Raw genomic sequence first — 23,354 nt, forward strand, 5'->3', positions numbered from 1 at the left:
TCCCAAGAAGGATACCCTTGTGTTTGGAACTAAAAAGCTCTTTTCCAAATTTACCTTCCATCCGTGAGATCGCAGGAAGGATAACAACATTTCCGTGTGGGATCTTGCTTGTTGTCAAGATGGCACCTGGATCAGGATGTCGTCCAGATAGGGCGCAACTGCAATGCCCCGTAGCCGAAGCCCCGCCAACAGCGATCCCAGAACCTTTGAGAGAATTCTGGGAGCTGTAGCAAGACAGAAAGGAAGAGCCACGAATTGGAAGTGATTGTCCAGAAAGGCAAACCTTAGAAACTTGTGATAATCCTTGTGAATAGGAACATGTAGGTACGCGTCCTTTAAGTCCACAGTTGTCATGAATTGACCCTCTTGGACCAAAGGAAGAATGGAACGAATAGTTTCCATCTTGAAAGACGGGACTCTGAGAAACTATTTTAGACTCTTGAGATTTAAAATTTGTCTGAAGGATCCCTCTTTTTTGGGAACCACGAACAGATTGGAATAAAATCCCAGACCCTGTTCCCGAATCGGAACAAGAACTATTACTCCCAGATCAGAGAGGTCTCTTACACAGTGTAAGAACGCCTCTCTTTTTGTCTGGTCTACAGATAATCTTGAAAGCAGAAACCTGCCTCTGGGAGGAAAACCCTTGAACTCTAGTTTGTATCCCTGGGACACTATGACTACAGCCCAGGAATCCGGAACATCTCGAACCCAAGTCTGAACGAAGAAGGAAAGTCTGCCCCCAAAAAGAACCGGTCCCGGATCGGGGGCATGCCCTTCATGCTGTTTTAGATTCAATAGCAGGCTTCTTGGATTGTTTTCCCTTATTCCAAAACTGATTGGATCTCCATGCTGGCTTAGACTGTTCTTGCTTGGAAGCGAAAGAATTTACCTTGAAGTTTCGATAGGAACGAAAATTACTGACGTCCCTTCTGTTTGTTTCTCTTATCCTGAGGGAGAAGATGACCCTTACCTCCCATAATATCAGATTATTTCCGTCAAGCCCGGTCCAAACAAGGTCTTCCCCTTGTAAGGAATCGCTAGAAGCTTAGGCTTAGAGGATACATCCGCACACCAAGGTTTCAAATATAGGCCCTGCGCGCTAGAACAGAGAAACCTGAAATCTTTGCTCCCAGCTTGATAGCTTGAAGGGAAGCATCCGTAATAAAGGAATTAGCCAATTTAAGAGCTTTTATCCTATCCTGGATCTCATCCAGGGGAGTGTCTGTCCTAATAGCATCAGACAACGCATCAAACCAAAATGCTGCCGAACTGGTGATGGTAGCAATGCACACAGCTGGTTGCCATTGCAAACCCTGGTGTGCATACATCTTTTTAAGTAACCCCTCTAATTTTTTATCCATAGGATCTTTAAAAGCACAACCATCCTCTATGGGTATAGTAGTTCTCTTAGCCAGAGTGGAAACTGCTCCTTCCACCTTGGGGACTGTTTGCCAAGCCTCCTTGACAGAGTCGGCTATGGGGAACATCTTTTTAAATATAGGAGATGGAGAAAAAGGGATACCCGGTCTCTGCCACTCCTTAGTAATTATCTCAGAAGCTCGGTCTGAAACCGGAAAAACATCAAAATATTTGATTAGCTTACTGGATTTCTTAGGATTAACAATGACCGTTTAGTCATTGTCGTCCAATGTAGCCAAAACCTCCATAAGTAACAGACGGAGGAGTTCTAGCTTAAACCTGAAGCAAACCACTTCAGTATCAGCAAGAGGAATTACAATGTCAGAATCTGAAATTTCACCTTCAGATGCTACTACGGTATCCCCCTCAGGCTTCTGGGAGGAGGCATCTGCAATAGCAATAACTGCGTCAGAAACCTCGCTTACTGAATGTCTAGTTTTCCTCTTACGCTATCCTTGCAACATAGGAAAAGCAGACAACGCATCTGAAACTGCAAAAGACATGAGAGAAGTGATGTCTTTTAAAGTAACCCCAACTGGAGCTAAAGAGGATACGCAGGGCACTGCATGCGAGGGCGGTAAGATTTGGGACGTTTGAGGAGAAAGCTGCGGCATATATTGAACATTGTCATTGGATTCCTGACCAGCATCCTCTATAGAAAATGTTGGCTCAGGAAAAATGTTCTCTCTGTAACTTAAAGACCTCTCAATACAAGAGGAACAAAAAAGGAATTGGTGGTTCCACATTGGCATCAAAACCAAACGAACAGGTGACATTTTGCAAAGCCTCTTGGTCCATTCTTACTCTTAATGGATCTAACTAGCAATCAAAAGTTCAATTTTAAGCAAAAATAAAAATTGACAAATTTTTTTTACTCTCTCTTTAAGACTTAGGGCTAGATTTATCAAAGCTGAGGCGTACAGGGGCACTTATACGCTCCCCTGTACGCCTCAGCTCGCCTGTGGCGGGGCAAAATTACCCGCAGGTAATCAACATTTGCACACGAGCGCAATGTTGCGCTCACGTGCAATCCCGCCCCCTGCCCGCGCACAGCCAATCACGTGCGGGCAGAAGCTGTCAATCTCCTCGGTCGGACTCAACCACAGAGATTGAATTTCGCCACCAAGAGGTTAAGGAAGCAGCGGTCTGGTGACCTCTGCTTGATAAATTACGGCGAGCAAGTTCTTGTGAGAACTTGCAGCCGTAGGGCTTTGGTAAATCGAGCCCTTAAACCGTAACTATTTTACTATAAACTGCAGAATGCTGTAAACGGATACTTAGAGAAAAAATAAACACCTCTACACCTCAGCTCTATGCTGAGGTGCCTACCTGCCCTGGAACACAGGAGATAAGTCCCTTAGCAATTTAAATGATCCGTAGTCTAGCAGGAAACGATCCAAGTCGAGATCCGCTCCTAGAAATGCTTGCTCTCAAGAAGTCAACCGCTTCTAGTCGGCCTGTACACTAAAGTACTAAAAATGGCGCGTAATGCTAAAAATTACCGCCTCACTTAGCTCCACCCCTCGTGGGCATCTCTAACAATCTCCCGGTCGGTACTTTTCAAGTTTAACCGCCGGGAGAAGTGAAACCGCCAGAGAAAAATTAAATAAGCAGCAATCCCAGCCCCAGTGCCTGCTATACTGTCTAATGGTCTCCTCCAGAAAGGAGAAATACATGTCCCAAGAGATAAAGAGCTTTTTACTCTAAAACTGTCCTTTCTTTCCTCACTTATCTGAGTGATGTCCTCCCAGAAATAATAAAAGTTGGCACTCACTTGACAAATGCCCGACAGCAAGGCATCTCAAACAGCTTGCAAGGTCCTCTCCCTCACATTGGCCTGTGGAAACAAAAAGTACTGAGTACTTCCCCTCAGGCTTTCATAATCAGGGCAGCATAAAATCCATGAGAGGCGCAGTGAGAATTTTATGTCCCACCAGTTCCCATTGCTCTAAAGCCACCACTGCTCTACTGAAGAGACTGATATGAACTACGGCTACACCCTAATACAAAGCAGCACAATCTTGCACCACTTAAATAATAAACTCTTGATTGAAGAATCTTATCTAACACCTAACTTTACCACTTCCTAGCACTAACATAGGCAAAGAGAATGACTGGGTTGGGAGGGGATATTTAACAGCTTTGCTGTAGTGCTCTTTGCCGCCTCCTGCAGGGCAGGAGAGGTATTCCCAATAGTAATTAAGATGATTCGTGGACTCATCGTGTCATTAAAAAGAAACAAGATTTATTAAGAATCTAAGTGTAAATTTGTTGCACATTAGCCGGCATTCAAAAAAAACTAGGACTCTAAAAAACATTCCTCTATTATTCTAAAGAATGCTAAATTGAGCGCTCTGGTTACAGACCAAGACCAACGCTGATCCGATCTCCGACGGAGCAGTTAAAGTGCAGGTCTCATGACCGGAGCACACTATAGCCAAAATGGCGCCGCTCTCCTTTACTGTGAAGGAGGCAGAGACGAGGCAGAGACGAGGCAACAACAGGCAAATGAAGCACAAAAATTCTCTTGAACATCGCGCTTCATTCTTAACACAGACACATATTTGTCTTGAAAAATAATACTGTGTATGGAGAGAGTTTACCTGAAACACAAAACCTCAAACATAAGAAATAAAATACAGGCTTGCAATGCACGCTAGAGGAATACTTAACCCCTCAAAGACTACATTAATACCAAAATAAAAACAGCAGCAAACCTTCAAATTGTGTGATACTACTATCACTGAAAACCTCATTCAGGAAAAACTATAAACAATGTATTAACCCCTGAAGCTGTACTTGTCTCCTGTCACACAGTGCCTGTGTCCTGCCTGAAATATTCCATAAAGGAAATAAAAGTCCCAAATACTGTTGCAGTTTTTTAAAACCCTTAAGTGCAAGTCCCCCAGACATAGAAGACCAACACACTTACCTGCATCTAGACTTCCGGCAGGAGGACAGCTCACCTGGTTTGAGAGGCACAGCTCCTCACATAGACACGTAGAAAACAAAATAATCCTAAATCGGGCTTTAAGGATAGGGCAGCAACAACTATTTGGGAGGCGCAGTGAGGATTATACCACACAAGTTCCTAATTGCTTAAAAGCCACCATTGCTCTACTTAAGAGACTGACATGGACTACGGCTAAACCCCAGGAAGGAGCAGAAGAAACTTGCTTTGCTTCAAAATAATAAAATCTTGATTGAAGAATCTTCCTTCAGACACCTAAACTTTACCACCTCCTTACTCTTAACGTAGGCAAAGAGAATGACTGGGGTTTATGGGAAGGAGTGCTATTCCCAATAGTAATTACTGATGATCCGTGGACTCACTGTGTCATTAGAAATAAAGTATTTCTATAATTTCTTTCAATATATGAACAAAAAGGTACTGGGGGTTCCACCTGGGCATCAAAACATAAGCTACAGGTAATATACTCCACAGCCTCCTGATCCATAATACAAAAAAAATGAAGCAAATAAAAAAAATGTAACCTTTTTTTTATTTTGTTTATTTAACAAAGGATATAATACAGAACCAAAAAGTTCTTAAATAAATGTTCCCTTTAAATTTACCAAAATCAAGAAAACATACCCCAGGCAACACTCTACACCTCAGCAGAATTACGGAGGTGCCCTAGCTGTCCTGCAATCTGCAGCAAACTAAAGAAAAAACGATCCCGTTTACAATCTGGATTCCAGAGAAGCAAAAACAGCAAGAAGTCTTCTAAACAGCAGAGCCATCTGAAATATGTGCACCTCACTCACTCAAGTGAAGAATAGCGCCCAAAAAACTCTGACATCACAGAATCAGAACCTCCCTAAAAGGGGCAGTCCTACAGCTGACAAAAAAAGCAATTTTTTTAAAAAACTTTCTTGAAAAACAGGCTTAAAAACAAATAACCCCCTCCCCCCCCCCCAAGTAAATTTAAGCATAAATGATAAATTAATTTCTTCTATGGTACGACAAGTCCACGGATTCATCCTTTACTTGTGGGATATTATCCTCCTGCTAACAGGAAATGGCAAAGAGCACCACAGCACAGCTGTGTATATAGTTCCTCCCTTAGCTCCACCCCCCAGTCATTCGACCGAAGGTACAGGAAGAAGGAGAAACTACAAGCTGCAGAGGTGACTGAAATTTAAAATAAAAAAAATATAATCTGTCTTAAAATGACAGGGCGGGCCGTGGACTCGTCGTACCATAGAAGAAATTAATTTATCAGGTAAGCATAAATTTACTTTTCTTCTATAAGGTACGACGAGTCCACAGATTCATCCTTTACTTGTGGGATACAATACCAAAGCTACAGGACACAGATGAACGGGAGGGACAAGACAGATGGTTAAACAGAAGGCACCACTGCTTGAAGAACTTTTCTCCCACAAATAGCCTCTGAAGAAGCAAAAGTATCAAATTTGGAAAATTTGGAAAAGGTATGAAGCGAAGACCAAGTCGCAGCCTTACAAATCTGTTCAACACAAGCATCATTTTTAAAAGCCCAAGTGGAAGCCGCCGCTCTAGTAGAGTGAGCTGTAATCCTTTCAGGAGGTTACTGTCCAGCAGTCTTGTATGCCAAACGGATGATGCTTTTCAGCCAAAAAAGAAAAAGAGGTAGCCGTAGCTTTTTGACCTCTACGTTTTCCAGAATAGACAACAAACAAAGATGTTTGACGGAAATCTTTGGTTGCTTGCAAGTAAAACTTCAAAGTACGAACCACGTCCAAGTTGTGCAACAGACGCTCGTTATTAGAGGAAGGATTAGGACACAGAGAAGGAACAACAATTTCCTGATTGATATTCCTATTAGTAACAACCTTAGGAAGGAATCCAGGTTTGGTACGCAAAACCACCTTATCAGCATGGAAAACAAGATAAGGCGAGTCGCATTGCAATGCAGATAGTTCAGAAACTTTTTGAGCCGAAGAGAAAGCAACTAAAAACAGAACTTTCCAAGATAGAAGCTTAATATCTATGGAATGCATAGGTTCAAACGGAACCCCTTGAAGAACTTTAAGAACTAAATTCAAACTCCATGGCGGAGCAAAAGGTTTAAACACAGGCTTGATTCTAACTAAAGCCTGACGGAACGACTGAACGTCTGGAACATCTGCCAGACGCTTGTGCAGTAGAATTGATAAAGCAGATATCTGTCCCTTTAAGGAACTAGCTGATAGCCCCATCTCCAATCCTTCTTGGAGAAAGTACAAAATCCTAGGAATCCTGATCTTACTCCATGAGTAGCCTTTGGATTCGCACCAATAAAAATATTTACGCCATATCTTATGATAAATTTTCCTACTGACAGGGTTTCAAGCCTGAATCAAGGTATCTATGACCGACTCAGAGAAACCCTGCTTGGATAAAATCAAGCGTTCAATCTCCAAGCAGTCAGCCACAGAGAAACTAGATTTGGATGCTGGAACGGACCATGAATCAGAAGGTCCTGTCTCAGTGGCAGAGTCCATGGTGGAAGAAATGACATGTCCACCAGGTCTGCATACCAAGTCCTGCATGGCCACGCAGGTGCTATCAAAATCACCGAAGCTCTCTCCTGTTTGATTCTGGCAATCAAACGAGGAAGGAGAGGAAATGGTGGAAACCCATAAGCCAGGTTGAACGACTAGGGTACTGCTAGAGAATCCATTAACCTGGACCCGTAACAAGGAAGTTTGGCGATCTGACGAGACGCCATCAGATCCAATTCTGGTGTGCCCTATTGCTGAATCAATTGTGCAAACACGTCCGGATGGAGTTCCCACTCCCCCGGATGAAAAGTCTGACGCCTTAGAAAATCCGCTTCCCAGTTCTCCACTCCTGGGATATAGATTGCTGATAGATGGCAAGAGTGAGACTCTGCCCATCAAATTATTTTGGTAACTTCTATCATCGCTAGAGAACTCTTTGTTCCCCCCTGATTGATATATGCTACAGTCGTGATATTGTCCGACTGGAATCTTATGAATCTGGCTGAAGCAAGCTGAGGCCACGCCTGAAGCGCGTTGAATATCGCTCTCAGGTCTAGAATATTTATCGGGAGGAGAGCCTCCTCCCGAGTCCACAAACACTGTGCTTTCAGGGAATTCCAGACTGCACCCCAGCCCAATAGGCTGGCGTCCGTCGTTACTATGACCCATGCTGGCCTGCGGAAACACATTCCCTGGGACAGATGATCCTGTGACAACCACCAAAGAAGAGAGTCTCTGGTCTCTTGATCCAGATTTATCTGAGGAGATAAATCTGCATAATCCCCATTCCACTGTTTGAGCATGCATAGTAGCAGAGGTCTGAGATGCAAGAGAGCAAACGGAACTATGTCCATTGCAGCTACCATTAGTCCGATTACCTCCATACACTGAGCCATTGACGGCAGAGGAATGGAATGAAGAGCTCGGCAGGTGGTTAAAATCTTTGATTTCCCGACCTCCGTCAGAAAAATTCTCATGTCCACCGAATCTATCAGAGTTCCCAAGAATGGAACTCTTGTGGGAGGGATAAGTGAACTCTTTTTTACGTTCAACTTCCACCCGTGAGATCTTAGAAAAGACAACACAATGTCTGTGTGAGACTTGGCAAGTCGACGCCTGAATTAAGATATCGTCCAGATAAGGCGCCACTGCTATGCCCCGCGGCCTTAGAACCGCAAGAAGGGACCCTAGCACCTTTGTGAAAATTCTGGGAGCTGTGGCCAACCCGAAGGGAAGAGCCACAAACTGGTAATGCTTGTCCAGAAAGGCGAACCTGAGGAACTGGTGATGATCTTTATGGATAGGGATGTGTAGATACGCATCCTTTAAGTCCACGGTGGTCATATATTGACCCTTCTGGATCATTGGTAAAATAGTCAGAATGGTTTCCATCTTTAAGGAGGAATTTGTTTAGGATCTTGAGATCTAAAATTGGTCTGAAGGTTCCCTCTTTTTTGGGAACCACAAACAGATTGGAGTAGAACCCCTGCCCCTGTTCTGTTTTCGGAACTGGGCAGATCACTCCCATGGTATATAGGTCTTCTACACCAGTGTTTCTCAACAGCCGGGCCGCGGCCCACTACCGGGCCGCGACGGCCCTGCTGGTGGGCCGCGACCCGACATTGCCTCCAGACACTCGCTCTGACAGACCTGCCTTTACACATCTCCTAAATTTTGGACAGGCCTGTCAGAGTGCCACTGCACAAGTCAGTTTGCGCACTGTGAGCATGTAGCGGCGGGCGGGCGCACTGTGACCGGGTAGAAGTGGCGTGCAGAGCGTGAAGCATCGGCTCACAGGTAAGTAACCCCAGGTAAGTAACCCCACTGACACCAATGACATAATTTCGGCCACTGACACCAATGTGTATATTTAGGGCGGCCACTGGACACCAATGTGTATTTGTAAACTGTGTGTATATATATATATATATATATATATATATATATATATATATATATAGATCCCACTGACACCAATGAATTATCATATAATTAACACACTAATATATATATATAAATATATATTTATTATAATTATATGATAATTCAGTGGTGTGGGATCCATATATAATATATAAAAATGATTTATAGTGGGTTAATTTTTATAATTCATTGGTGTCAGTGGGTGAGGGAGGAGAGAGAGAGATATAGAAAGAGAGGGAGGAGAGAGAGAGAGGGAGGAGAGAGAGAGAGGGAGGAGAGAGAGAGAGAGGGAGGAGAGAGAGAGAGAGGGAGGAGAGAGAGAGAGAGGGAGGAGAGAGAGAGAGAGGGAGGAGAGAGAGAGAGAGGGAGGAGAGAGGGAGGAGAGAGAGAGAGAGAGAGAGAGAGGGAGGAGAGAGAGAGAGGGAGAGAGAGGGGGAGAGAGAGAGGGGGGGGGAGAGAGAGAGAATGAGAGGGGAGGAGAGAGAGAGAGAATGAGAGGGGAGGAGAGAGAGGAGAGAGAGAGAAAGAGAATGAGAGGGGAGGAGAGAGGGGAGGAGAGAGAGGAGAGAGAGGGGAGGAGAGAGAGGAGAGAGAGAGAATGAGAGGGGAGGAGAGAGAGAGAGAGAGAGAGAGAGAGAGGGAGGAGAGAGAGAGGGAGGAGAGAGAGAGAGAGAGAGAGAGAGGGAGGAGAGAGAGAGAGGGAGGAGAGAGAGAGAGGGAGGAGAGAGAGAGAGAGGGAGAGAGAGGGGGAGAGAGAGAGGGGGGGGAGAGAGAGAGAATGAGAGGGGAGGAGAGAGAGGAGAGAGAGAGAAAGAGAATGAGAGGGGAGGAGAGAGAGGAGAGAGAGAAAGAGAATGAGAGGGGAGGAGAGAGAGAGAAAGAGAATGAGAGGGGAGGAGAGAGAGAGAGAGAGAGAGAAAGAGAATGAGAGGGGAGGAGAGAGAGAGAAAGAGAATGAGAGGGGAGGAGAGAGAGAGAAAGAGAATGAGAGGGGAGGAGAGAGAGAGAAAGAGAATGAGAGGGGAGGAGAGAGAGAGAAAGAGAATGAGAGGGGAGGAGAGAGAGAGAAAGAGAGAGAGGAGAGAGAGAGAAAGAGAGAGAGGAGAGAGAGAGAAAGAGAGAGAGGAGAGAGAGAAAGAGGGAGGAGAGAGAGAAAGAGAGGGGAGGAGAGAGAAAGAGAGGGGAGGAGAGAGAAAGAGAGGGGAGGAGAGAGAAAGAGAGAGGGGGGGAGAGAGAAAGAGAGAGGGGGGGAGAGAGAGAGAGAGAGAGAGAGAGAGAGTGAGAGAGAGAAAGAGAGGGGAGGAGAGAGAGAGAGAAAGAAAGAGAGGGGAGGAGAGAGAGAGAGAAAGAGACTGTGTATATATATATATATATATATATATATATATATATATATATATATATATATATATATATATATATATATACTATATTTCTTCCAAACCTACTGCAACCCACTCCCGATGTTTACCGGGCCCTGGACCGGTCCGGCTAAACCTTACCGGGCCTTGAGGTCACCTAGGTTGAGAACCACTGTTCTACACAGCGTAAGAACGCCTCTCTTTTTGTCTGGTTTACAGAAAATTGAGAAAGATGGAATCTCCTCCTTGGAGGAGAATCATTGAAATCTAGAAGATACCTCTGGGTTATGATTTCTAAAGCCCAGGAGTCCTGAACGTCTCTTGCCCAAGCCTGAGCAAAGAGAAAGACTGCCCCCTACTAGATCCGGTCCCGGATCGGGGGCTACCCCTTCATGCTGTCTTGGTGGTGGCAGCAGCAGGCTTCTTGGCCTGTTTACCCTTGTTCCAAGTCTGGTTAGGTCTCCAGTCTGACTTGGATTGAGCAAAATTCCCCTCTTGCTTTGCAGTAGGGGAAGAGGTAGAGGGACCACCTTTGAAGTTTCGAAAGAAACTAAAATTATTTTGATTGGTTCTCATCTTATTTGTCTTATCCTGAGGCATGGCCCTTCCCTCCAGTGATGTCTGAAATTATCTCTTTTAGTTCAGGCCCGAATAGGGTCTTACCCTTGAAAGGGATGGCTAAAAGCTTAGCTTTTGATGACACATCAGCAGACCAGGACTTAAGCCATAACGCTCTACGCGCTAAAATGGCAAAACCTGAATTCTTTGCCGCTAATTTAGCCAGTTGAAAAGCGGCATCTGTAATGAAAGAATTAGCTAGCTTGAGAGCCCTAATTCTATCCAGAATATCATCTAATGGGGTTTCACCCTGAAGAGCCTCCTCCAGAGCCTCGAACCAAAAAGCAGCTGCAGTAGTTACAGGAACAATGCATGCTATAGGTTGGAGAAGAAAACCTTGATGAACAAATATTTTCTTTAGGAGACCCTCTAATTTTTTATCCATAGGATCTTTGAAAGCACAACTGTCCTCAATAGGTATAGTTGTACGCTTAGCCAGGGTAGAAATAGCTCCCTCCACCTTAGGGACCGTCTGCCACGAGTTCCGCATGGTGTCTGATATGGGAAACATTTTCTTAAAAGTAGGAGGGGGAGCGAACGGCATACCTGGTCTATCCCACTCCTTAGTAATGTCCGAAATACTCTTAGGGACCGGAAAAACATCAGTGTAGGCAGGAACCTCTAGAAATCGGTCCAATTTACACAATTTCTCTGGAACTACAATAGGGTCACAATCATCCAGAGTCGCTAAAACCTCCCTGAGCAATAAGCGGAGCTGTTCTAGTTTAAATTTAAAAGCCGTCATATCTGAATCTGTCTGAGGGAACATCTTTCCTGAATCAGAAATCTCTCCCTCAGACAGCAAATCCCTCACCCCCAACTCAGAACATTGTGAGGGTACATCGGATATGGCTAATAAAGCGTCACAGGGCTCAGCATTTGTTCTCACACCAGACCTACTGCGCTTCCCCTGAAACCCAGGCAGCTTAGATAAAACCTCTGTGAGGGTAGTATTCATAACTGCGGCCATATCTTGCAGGGTGAAAGAATTAGATGCACTAGAAGTACTTGGCGTCGCTTGTGCGGGCGTTAATGGTTGTGACACTTGGGGAGAATTAGATGGCATAACCTGATTCCATTCTGAATGAGAATCATCCTGCGACATACTTTTAGTAGCTAAAATATGTTCTTTGCAATTTATTGACCTTTCAGTGCATGAGGGACACATTCTAAGTGGGGGTTCAACAATGGCTTCTAAACATATTGAACAATGACTTTCCTCAATGTCAGACATATTGAACAGGCTAGTAGTGACTACAAACAAGCATGAAAACACTTTGTTGTTTTTTTCACTAAATAATCTTAAAAAACGGTACTGCGCCTTTAAGAGAAAAAAAGCATACACGTTCTGCAAAACTGCTTTAAAATGGCACAAATTTTTCAAATGTTTTATAGCAGACTCAATGTGTAGTTAAGTTAGCCCCACAAGGAAATTTAACATTTAACCCTTTAATGTGCAAACCGGATTGAAATAAGGCCTAAATCTGGAAAAAAACAGCCCTAGCACCCTGCCACAGCCCTACTGTGGCGCCTACCTGCCCTCAGGTATGGTAAATATGGGGTTAAAGCTTCGATTTGGCCCAAAACATCCACAAGGGGCCTCAGGAGTTGGAGTTTACTGCGTGAAAACAGGCCCCGCCCATCTCACTCGATGACTCTACAGCCTCAAAGAACAGCACCAGAGCGGTTTTAAACTAGCCATGTGGGTTCTGAGACCCAAAAATAAGCCAAGTGTACCCTCAAAGTTTGCCCAAAAAACGTTATTGCCCACAAAACGTTAACAGCACTCCCAGTTCATAAAAACATTTGCCCACAAACATTCAAAACTCAGTGTCAACCATTTTCTAATTAGCCCCTTATGCAAGCTTAGTAATGCCTTTCTATAGCTCTTAGGATTACTGCTTACCCTTACCCTCATGGGGATATTGTCAGCCTTTCTGAAATACAATGTCTCTCCAGAAAAAATGACTGAACATACCTCACTGCTATAAAGCATGAAAACGTTCCTCACACTGAAGTTTCTTGTACCCCTCAGCCTCTGTGGGAACAGCAATGGATCTTAGTTACAAATGCTAAGATCATCATCCTCCAGGCAGAAGTCTTCATCCATCTGCTGCCTGAGAGTAAATAGTACACACCGGTACCATTTAAAACAAAAAACTCTTGCTTGAAGAAATTAAAAAACAATTTATGCTTACCTGATAAATTTATTTCTCTTGTGGTGTATCCAGTACACGGATCATCCATTACTTGTGGGATATTCTCCTTCCCAAAAGGAAGCTGCAAGAGGATCACCCACAGCAGAGCTGTCTATATAGCTCCACCCCTAACTGCCACTACCAGTCATTCGACCGAAGACAAGCAAGAGAAAGGAGAAACTATAGGGTGCAGTGGTGACTGTAGTTTAAAAATAAACACCTGCCTTAAAATGACAGGGCGGGCCGTGGACTGGATACGCCACAAGAGAAATAAATTTATCAGGTAAGCATAAATTATGTTTTCTCTTGTAAGGTGTATCCAGTCCACGGATCATCCATTACTTGTGGGATACCAATACCAAAGCTATAGGACACGGATGAAGGGAGGGACAAGGCAGGCGCTTAAACGGAAGGCACCACTGCCTGCAAGACCTTTCTCCCAAAAATAGCCTCCGAAGAAGCAAAAGTATCAAATTTTAAAAACCCATGTGGAAGCTACTGCTCTAGTAGAATGAGCTGCAATCCTTTCAGGAGGCTGCTGGCCATCAGTCTCATAAGCTAAGCGTATTATACTCCATAGCCAAAAGAAAGAGGTTGCAGAAGCCTTTTGGCCTCTCCTCTGTCCAGAGTAGCCAACAAACAATGCAGATGTTTGACGAAAATCTTTAGTAGCTTGTAAATAAAACTTTAAAGCACGAACCAAGTCAAGATTGTGTAAAAGACGTTGCTTCTTTGAAGAAGGATTAGGACACAGTGACGGTACAACAATCTCCTGATTGATATTTTTATTAGATACCACCTTAGGTAAAAAACCAGGTTTGGTACGTAACACTACCTTATCAGCATGAAAAATGAGATAAGGGGAATCACATTGTAAAGCAGATAACTCCGAAACTCTTCGAGCCGAGGAGATAGCTACTAAAAACAGAACCTTCCAAGATAAGAGCTTAATATCTATGGAATGCAAAGGTTCAAACGGAACACCTTGAAGAACCTTAAGAACTAAAATTTAAACTCCAAGGCGGAGCAACAGGTTTAAACACAGGCTTGATTCTGACTAAAGCCTGACAAAACGCCTGCATGTCTGGAACCTCAGCCAGACGTTTGTGCAAAAGAATAGAGAGAGCAGAAATCTGTCCTTTTAAAGGAACTAGCTGACAAACCTTTCTCCAATCCTTCTTGGAGAAAAGATAATATCCTAGGAATCCTGACCTTACTCCATGAATAACCCTTGGATTCACACCAATGAAGATATTTACACCATATCTTATGATAGATTTTCCTGGTGACAGGCTTTCGCGCCTGTATTAAGGTATCAATGACCAACTCGAAGGAACCACGCTTTGATAAAATCAAGCGTTCCATCTCCAAGCAGTCAGCCGCAGAGAAATTAGATTTGGATGGTTGAAAGGACCCTGAAGTAGAAGGTCCTGCCTCAGAGGCAGAGTGCATGGTGGAAAGGATGACATGTCCACCAGATCTGCATACCAAGTCCTGCGTGGCCACGCAGGTGCTATCAAAATTACCGATGCTCTCTCCTGTTTGATCTTGGCAATCAGACGAGGGAGCAGAGGAAACGGTGGAAACACATAAGCCAGGTTGAAGGACCAAGGCGCTGCTAGAGCATCTATCAGCGCTGCCTTGGGATCCCTGGACCTGGATCCGTAACAAGGAAGCTTGGCGTTCTGGCGAGACGCCATGAGATCCAGTTCTGGTTTGCCCCAACGTTGAATCAACTGTGCAAACACCTCCGGATGGAGCTCTCACTCCCCCGGATGAAAAGTCTGACGACTTAGAAAATCTGCCTCCCAGTTCTCTACTCCTGGGATATGGATAGCTGATAGATGGCAAGAGTGAATCTCTGCCCATTGAATTATCTTTGAAACCTCCAACATCGCTAGGGAACTCCTTGTTCCCCCTTGATGGTTGATGTAAGCTACAGTCGTGATGTTGTCCGACTGAAATCTGATGAACCTCACTGCCGCTAGCTGAGGCCAAGCCTGAAGAGCATTGAATATCGCTCTTAGTTCCAGAATGTTTATTGGAAGGAGTGCCTCCTCCTGAGTCCACGACCCCTGAGCCTTCAGAGAGTTCCAGACTGCACCCCAGCCCAGAAGGCTGGCATCTGTTACTATTGTCCAATCTGGCCTGCGTCATAGCTTTGGACAGATGGACCTGAGATAGCCACCAGAGAAGAGAATCCCTGGTCTCTTGATCCAGATTTAGTAGAGGGGACAAATCTGTGTAATCCCCATTCCACTGACTGAGCATGCAGAGTTGCAGCGGTCTGAGATGTAGGCGGGCAAACGGAACTATGTCCATTGCCGCTACCATTAAGCCGATTACTTCCATACACTGAGCCACCGAAGGGCGAGAAGAATAATAAAGAACAGAGCAGGAATTTAGAAGTTTTGACAACCTGTCCTCTGTCAGGTAAATCCTCATTTCAACAGAATCTATCAGAGTTCCAAGGAAGGAAACTCTTGTGAGAGGGGATAGAGAACTCTTCTTTTCGTTCACTTTCCACCCATGAGACCTCAGGAATGCCAGAACAATGTCCGTATGGGACTTGGCAATTTGGAAATTCGACACCTGTATCAGAATGTCGTCTAAGTAAGGGGCTACTGCTATGCCCCGCGGCCTTAGGACCGCCAGAAGTGACCCCAGAACCTTCGTAAAGATTCTTGGTGCCGTAGCTAACCCAAAGGGAAGAGCCACAAACTGGTAATGCCTGTCTAGGAAGGCGAACCTGAGAAACCGATGATGATCTTTGTGTATCGGAATGTGAAAATAAGCATCCTTTAAGTCCACGGTAGTCATGTATTGACCCTCCTGGATCATAGGTAGGATGGTTCGAATAGTCTACATCTTGAATGATGGGACCCTGAGAAATTTGTTTAGGATCTTGAGATCTAAGATTGGTCTGAAGGTTCCCTCTTTCTTGGGAACCACAAATAGATTTGAATAGAAGCCTTGCCCCTGTTCCTCCTTTGGAACTGGGTGGATCACTCCCATAACTAGGTCGTCTTTAACACAATGTAAGAATGCCTCTCTCTTTATCTTGTCTGCAGATAATTGTGAGAGGTGAAATTTTCCTTTTGGGGAAGAAGCTTTGAAGTCCAGAAGATATCCCTGGGACACAATTTCCAACGCCCAGGGATCCTGGATATCTCTTGCCCAAGCCTGGGCGAAGAGAGAAAGTCTGCCCCCTACTAGATCCGTTACCGGATCGGGGGCTGATCTTTCATGCTGTCTTAGAGGCAGCAGGCTTCTTGGCCTGCTAACCTTTGTTCCAGGCCTGGTTAGGTCTCCAGACCGGCTTGGACTGGGCAAAATTTCCCTCTTGTTTTGCATTAGAGGGAGTTGATGCCGCGCTCGTCTTAAAGTTTCGAAAGGCACGGAAATTAGTTTGTTTGGTCCTTAATTTATTAGACCTATCCTGAGGAAGGGCATGACCTTTTCCTCCAGTAATATCAGAAATGATCTCCTTCAGTCCAGGCCCGAATAGGGTCTGCCCCTTGAAGGGAATGTTGAGAAGCTTAGACTTTGAAGTAACGTCAGCTGACCAGGATTTAAGCCATAGCAACCTACGCCCCTGTATAGCAAAACCTGAGTTCTTAGCCGTTAGTTTGGTTAAATGAACAACGGCGTCAGAAACAAATGAATTGGCTAGCTTAAGCGCTTTAAGCTTGTCAAGTATATCATCCAATGGAGTTTCTACCTGTAAGGCCTCTTCCAGAGACTCAAACCAGAAGGCCGCAGCAGCAGTGACCGGGGCAATGCATGCAAGAGGCTGGAGAATAAAACCTTGTTGAATAAACATTTTCTTAAGGTAACCCTCTAAATTATGTATCCATTGGATCTAGGAAAGCACAACTGTCCTCGACGGGAATAGTTGTACGCTTAGCTAGGGTAGAAACTGCTCCCTCCACCTTAGGGACCGTTTGCCATAAGTCCCGTGTAGCGTTATCTATTGGAAACATTTTCTTAAAAATAGGAGGGGGAGAGAACGGTACACCTGGTCTATCCCATTCCTTAGTAATAATTTCTAAAAACCTTTTAGGTATTGGAAAAACATCAGTGTAAACAGGCACTGCATAGTATTTATCCAATCTACATAATTTCTCTGGCACTATAATGGTGTCACAGTCATCCAGAGTAGCTAAAACCTCCCTGAGCAACACGCGGAGGTGTTCAAGCTTAAATTTAAATGTAGACATATCAGAATCAGGTTGAAGCATCTTCCCTGAGTCAGAAAAATCACCCACAGAAAGAAGCTCTCCTGCCTCAGCTTCTGCATATTGTGAGGGGATATCAGACATAGCTACTAAAGCGTCAGAGAGCTCTGTATTTTTTTTAGTCCCAGAGCTGTCTCGCTTTCCTTGTAACCCTGGTAGTTTGGACAATGTCTTGTAAAGTAAACGCCATGGGCGCGCTAGATGTACTTGACGCCACTTGAGCGGGAGTCAAAGGTTCTGACACGTGGGGCGAGTTAGTCGGCATAACTTCCCCCTTGTCAATTTCCTCTGGTGATAAATCTTTTAAAGACAGAATATGATCTTTATAACTTAAAGTAAAATCAGTACATTTGGTACACATTCTAAGATTGGGTTCCACAATGGCTTCTAAAAATAATGAACAAGGAGTTTCCTCTATGTCAGACATGTTTAAACAGACTAGCAATGAGACCAGCAAGCTTGGAAAACACTTTGATAAATGTAAACAAGCAAAAAATAAAAACGGTACTGTGCCTTTAAGAGAAACAAATTTTGTCAGAAATTGAAAAACAGTGATAAAAAGCAGTAAATCTTACGAAATTTTTACAGTGTGTATAATAGACTAACAGAGCATTGCACCCACTTGCAAATGGATGATTAACCCCTTAGTTTCAAAACCGGATCAAAAAAAAACATATAAACGTTTTTTAACAGTCACAACAAACTGCCACAGCTCTGCTGTGGCCCTACCTGCACATACAATGACTTTTGAAGGCACAAAAACCCTTTGTAGAGGTCCTAAGTGTTCAGGGGACTCCTTCAGGGAAGCTGGAAGTCTCAAGCTGCAAAAACTACTGCACGATTTAGGCCTGAAATTAGGCCCCTCCCAACATGTACTCACAGTGATAGGGCCATTAAAAACTATCCCTAGGAAAAATCTAGCCAGCCATGTGGCAAAAACTGGGCCCCAATAAAATTTTATCACCAATATGTAGAAAAAAAACTTTAAACACTTCCAGCAAACGTTATCTTATTTTTAGTAATGTGAGAAAGTAATAAGAATATTACATTTTACAGCAAGCATGATACTAGTCGTTATTAAATCACTGTAATCAGGCTTACCTTAAATAAATCCAGTATTAACAGCATTTTCTAGCATATTCATTTCTCTAGAAAAATTTAAACTGCACATACCTCATAGCAGGAGACCCTGCACGCCATTCCCCCAGTTGAAGTTACCTCATCTCTTCAGTTATGTGTGAGAACAGCAATGGATCTTAGTTACAACCTGCTAAGATCATCAAAAACCACAGGCAGACTCTTCTTCAACTTTCTGCCTGAGGCTAAAACAGTACAACTCCGGTACCATTTGAAAATAATAAACTTTTGATTGAAGATAAACTACATAAATTCACCACATCTCTCTAGCTACTTCCTATCGTGTCGAGAGCTGCAAGAGAATGACTGGTAGTGGCAGTTAGGGGAGGAGCTATATAGACAGCTCTGCTGTGGGTGATCCTCTTGCAGCTTCCTGTTGGGAAGGAGAATATCCCACAAGTAATGGATGATCCGTGGACTGGATACACCTTACAAGAGAAACTAATATTTTATCACCTCTTTCACTTTACCCTTCCTAGTACTTAGAGTAGGCAAAGAGAATGACTGGGGGAGGAACTATATACACAGCTCTGTTGTGGTGCTCTTTGCCACTTCCTGTTAGCAGGAGGATAATATCCCACAAGTAAAGGATGAATCCGTGGACTCGAGGTACCTTATAGAAGAAATACATAATCCGTTACTAAAAACGGATCCTCACTGAGCCATCAATAAAATAAATAACTCCTTACTAACAGTGCATGCAAAAACTGCCATAAAAACCTGCACCCTGACAGGAATAAAAAACGTCCCCCTGCAGCGTTTCAGCTGAATAAGTGCCAAATTTCCCCTGTTGCATAGAAAAATAAAACTGGCACTAACCTCAATATTTATCTGTCCGGCAGCAGGACAGCTCACCTGGTTTGAGAGGATGCCATCCCTCACATGGACCTGTGGAAATACAGAAAGACTGAGTAAACTTACTCAGGTTATCTAAATAGGGCAGCAAAATGTTTTGGGAAAACGCAGTGAGGATTGTACCCCACAAGTTCCCAATTGCTTAAAAGCCACCACTGCCCTACTGAAGAGACTGGCATGGGCTAAGGCTAGATCCTTTAGAAAGATCAGAGAAACCTACTCTGCTTTAAAATAAAAAAATCTTGATTGTAGATCAGACACCAAAACTTCACCACCTCCTTGCACCACAGGCAAAGAGAATGACTGGGGATTATGGGTAAGGGAAGTGACATATATGGCAGCTTTGCTTTAGTGCCTTTGCCTCCTCCTGCTGGCCAGGAGTGATATTTCCACTAGTAATTGATGATTCCGTGGACTCACCATATCTTAAAGGACCAGTCAACAAAGTAGATTTGCATAATCAACAAATGCAAGTTAACAAGACAATGCAATAGCACTTAGTCTGAACTTCAAATGAGTAGTAGATTTTTTTTTCTGCCAATTTTAAAAGTTATGTCTTTTTCCACTCCCCCTGTACCATATGACAGCCATCAGCCAATCACAAATGTATACACGTACCATGAGACAGCCATCGGCCATTCACAAATGCATACACATTTATTCTTGCACATGCTCAGTAGGAGCTGGTGACTCAAAAAGTTTAAATATAAAAAGACTGTGCACATTTTGTTAATGGAAGTAAATTGGAAAGTTGTTTAAAATGGAATGCTCTATCTGAATAATGAAATTTTGATTGAGTGTCCCTTTAAGGAAAAAAACAATATCCAAAGAGGAAGATATTAAACGGTCCACAGATCACTTACATGAGGAAAAGGAGGTGCCAAACAGTCACCTGTAAAGTCCTCTGCCTTTTTTATATCCCCAAATAGGCAGAAATAGAATATAAAAGGACTTACCCTCCATGATCCATACTGTGGAGCACACACAGTCTTTCAGGTCTGACAGCATACCTTATTCACTTATGACAGAGACCTGAGACAAAAAGGAAAGCAGTGTAAGCTTACACTGGTTGCCAATTGGGGTGTTACCAGAAATACACTGGAAGGACGACAGGGAAACTACCCATTAAAGGACTTCCAGAAATCTTCAGAGCACTTTCTTCACTAACTTCCTAGTTGACTAGGCAAAGAATGACTGGAGGAGTAAGGGAAGTGGGAGGCATACTTAATGCTTTGGCTGCGGTGTCTTTGCCGATCCTGGTGGCCAGGTGTTTTCCCAACAGTAATGTATGAATTTGTGAACTCTCCCTGCCATTGGAAAGAAACAGTATATTTCTAATTAAACCCCTTTTAAACTCTTAACCCCCCCTCCCCAGTAGTTCTTCTAATGAGGTACTCACCCCCTCCAAGGATCAAATCTTGCAGAAGGGCAGAAATCCAAGAATTTTCCTCAGAGCATTTCCATTTTAACTGCAGTAGCTTCCTTATTGCCGGAAGAAAAAACGCCAAACGGAGGGCTGGAAAACTACTCGTGTAAGCACTTAGGATTTTAAGAGGTTTGCTGTTTAAGAGGCCCCCAAGAGAGCTAAAAGGAGTATGGGGAGTCCCATAGCCTCCTGTAAGAAGGATTGTGACCACAGAATCAGCGTTAACTATTAAGAAAGTGCAGTCTGCAGGTAGATAGGCCGAGGCTATGCTATACTGTGTGCAAGTATCTACAAATAGCCTGAGGGCTATGTGAGTGCTGGTTATCACTTGCCCGAGAGAAGCACCCCTCCACTGATCTTACCAGGCACGTAAATGCAGTAGTATACATTAGAGAGCCTATAAAGCGCTGTACAGGCAACAGCAGTGGATCTGACAGGAAAGAACCTAAAGTCCCACAGCAGGAGGCTAAGGGATACTTCCCTACGACACCTGAAGGTAGTTACAGCTGGAATCCCCAAAGGTAGATACTGTGTACATAACTTTGTACTCCTAAGCTCCAGCGTCCGTCTAGTAGTAAGAGAATTTTCCTCACAGCAGCTCCAAATGAGTATGCCCAATAGGGCACTGGGTCTCACAATGGTCTGAGCTCCTAAACAATCCAAATAAATGGCACTGGATAAACCGCTAACTTCAAACTCACTCCTGAATGCAAAAAAAAGTGGTGAGGGGAAGCAGGAGAGATTAAAGCGCTTTGCCTTCTCCTAGTCTCTTCCACATCATAGCTTTGTGGAATCGTCATCATATGAAAGAAATTAAGTCTATGAACTAATAAACAAAGGTCACTTGTAGCCGATATTAAATACCCATATATAACAAATGAACAAAAATTACATATATAAATAGTCCCCTGGCATGTACAAAACTGTATGAAACTACTAATAGCCTATTGGCTATGTAAGGTTCAAAAATCAAACATTACTTACCTGTTAAGTACCCATTCTACTTGACTTGCACACTGCAGAAAACTGCTACCAGTAGATAGTCAATCCAGTAAAGCAGAGGATCTGAATGTGTGGAGGATGACTATGATCCAACATAAGGCAGCAAGGAACCTGTCCCCACAACACCTGTGACAGGCATGTGACTAACTCCCACTGGGCGTAGTTGTGCCACTACCCCATAAGCTTCCCTCTGTCCAAACAAAGGCTCTCTGAGGTGCAAATGGGCCTCAAATCAGTCTGAGTACCCCTGAGTCACCTTCATACTGCAGAGGCAAAGATGAACACTAATTTACCAGTGAGGTGTGAGTTTTGGGAATTTGCGCCTCCTAGTGGCTAGCAGTGGAATTCCTAAAATTAAAGTCTAGTGTACTCAACACCTTTGTGAAAGAAAGTTTCATTTTGGTTTAAAGGCAACCAACCTAACCTTTCGTGGTAGGATGATCCACTTCAGACCGCAGCTACAAAAAGCACATGAAGAACAACTAGATAACTGAATATTACTCAAGAAGCCATTAATAAAATGTTGAGTTGCCATTTCACGTTCCATACCCAAACCAATAGTTTGTTTTTATATAAAGCCATGCCACAGGGAGAGAAGCAGAACAGCAGCAAGGACACACAGGGGAGGGGGTAAATAAGTCACTCATGGGTCAGCTTCATGTGCAGAAATGAAATCTTGTTTTTGTGCCAAGTAAAAAAATGTTGAAAGATAACAGAATGAGGTGCACAATGCAACTTACTGGAATAACCATACCATGGTCAATGTGAGAAGCAAACAGGAAGTCTCACAGATAGAGAGCAGTATAATTCTGTCAGCCTGCAGACAGGTGATGGTTTAATGCCAGGAGTAGCCTGAGGATGTTTCCTATGGGAGAAAGTTATGCTGGAAATGTGTCAGTTTACTGGATTAGTGTATGATAATGCTCTCAAGTGAGCCATGCTACAAGCCCCAGATATCACTTAACAGGGGAAGATGACACCCTTGTCTTTCTAAGAGTTTTATAATGGTCACCCATGGGTGTCTTGGAGACTGAAAACCAGGGTACAAGGCATCATTTTAAGGCAGCAGTGACTTCCTGGTGTCTGTATTTGCCCTCATTTAATGGCTGTCATGTGACAGATAACACGCCCTATTGTCCCATCAATAAATTTGGGTAACTTATTAGGAATCTGACAGAGGGAGACAAGTGGTTTTACAGATTTAATTTGACATAAAATCGGAGCATTTAACTTAACCACTGAACAATCAGCAAATCAGGCAGATTTTTCTTACCCGGCTATTAGCCGATTCATACATGTCCCCTTCCACTTTACGTGCATAAGCTACCAAGTTCTCCATTCGTCTGTCTTTCAAAGCTGCTGGATCAGGCGTTGGAAATATGGCTTGAACACTAAACAGAAAAGAATTGTGTACAGAAAATAAAATTTAATACCACTACCTTATGTACGCAGATCAGCAATCGAAAGCATCCATCACATGTTTAAAGCAATTCGACAATATGGAAAGAGAAGATAAGGAAGCGTAAAGCATGAGACAGCTGTGTGTGTATGTGGCAAGTATAATGCAACAAGCCACCTAGGCAGAGACTGAAAGCAAGAGTAATGCATCAAGTCAATTGGCATGAGTATTGGGCCGTCTACAGAGATACCACAGGAAAGTCTAAAGTACCAGGCTGAATAGGGAGACAACAGACAAATCTAATGC

At 43.6% G+C, this 23,354-nt stretch overlaps 1 protein-coding gene across 3 annotated transcripts in view; it reads right to left on the bottom strand.

Moving 5' to 3' along the window:
* The window catches only part of EP300 (E1A binding protein p300), a 657,355-nt gene that overhangs the window by 376,281 nt on the left and 257,720 nt on the right, over nucleotides 1-23,354 (bottom strand). For all 3 annotated transcript variants that reach the window (XM_053721396.1, XM_053721397.1, XM_053721395.1), the window contains exon 10: nucleotides 22,923-23,040. In XM_053721396.1, coding sequence (XP_053577371.1) covers nucleotides 22,923-23,040 — 118 coding nt within the window. The remainder of the gene's footprint in view (nucleotides 1-22,922; nucleotides 23,041-23,354) is intronic.

The sequence above is a fragment of the Bombina bombina genome, chromosome 7 (assembly GCF_027579735.1).
Source record: "Bombina bombina isolate aBomBom1 chromosome 7, aBomBom1.pri, whole genome shotgun sequence".
NCBI lineage: Eukaryota > Metazoa > Chordata > Amphibia > Anura > Bombinatoridae > Bombina > Bombina bombina.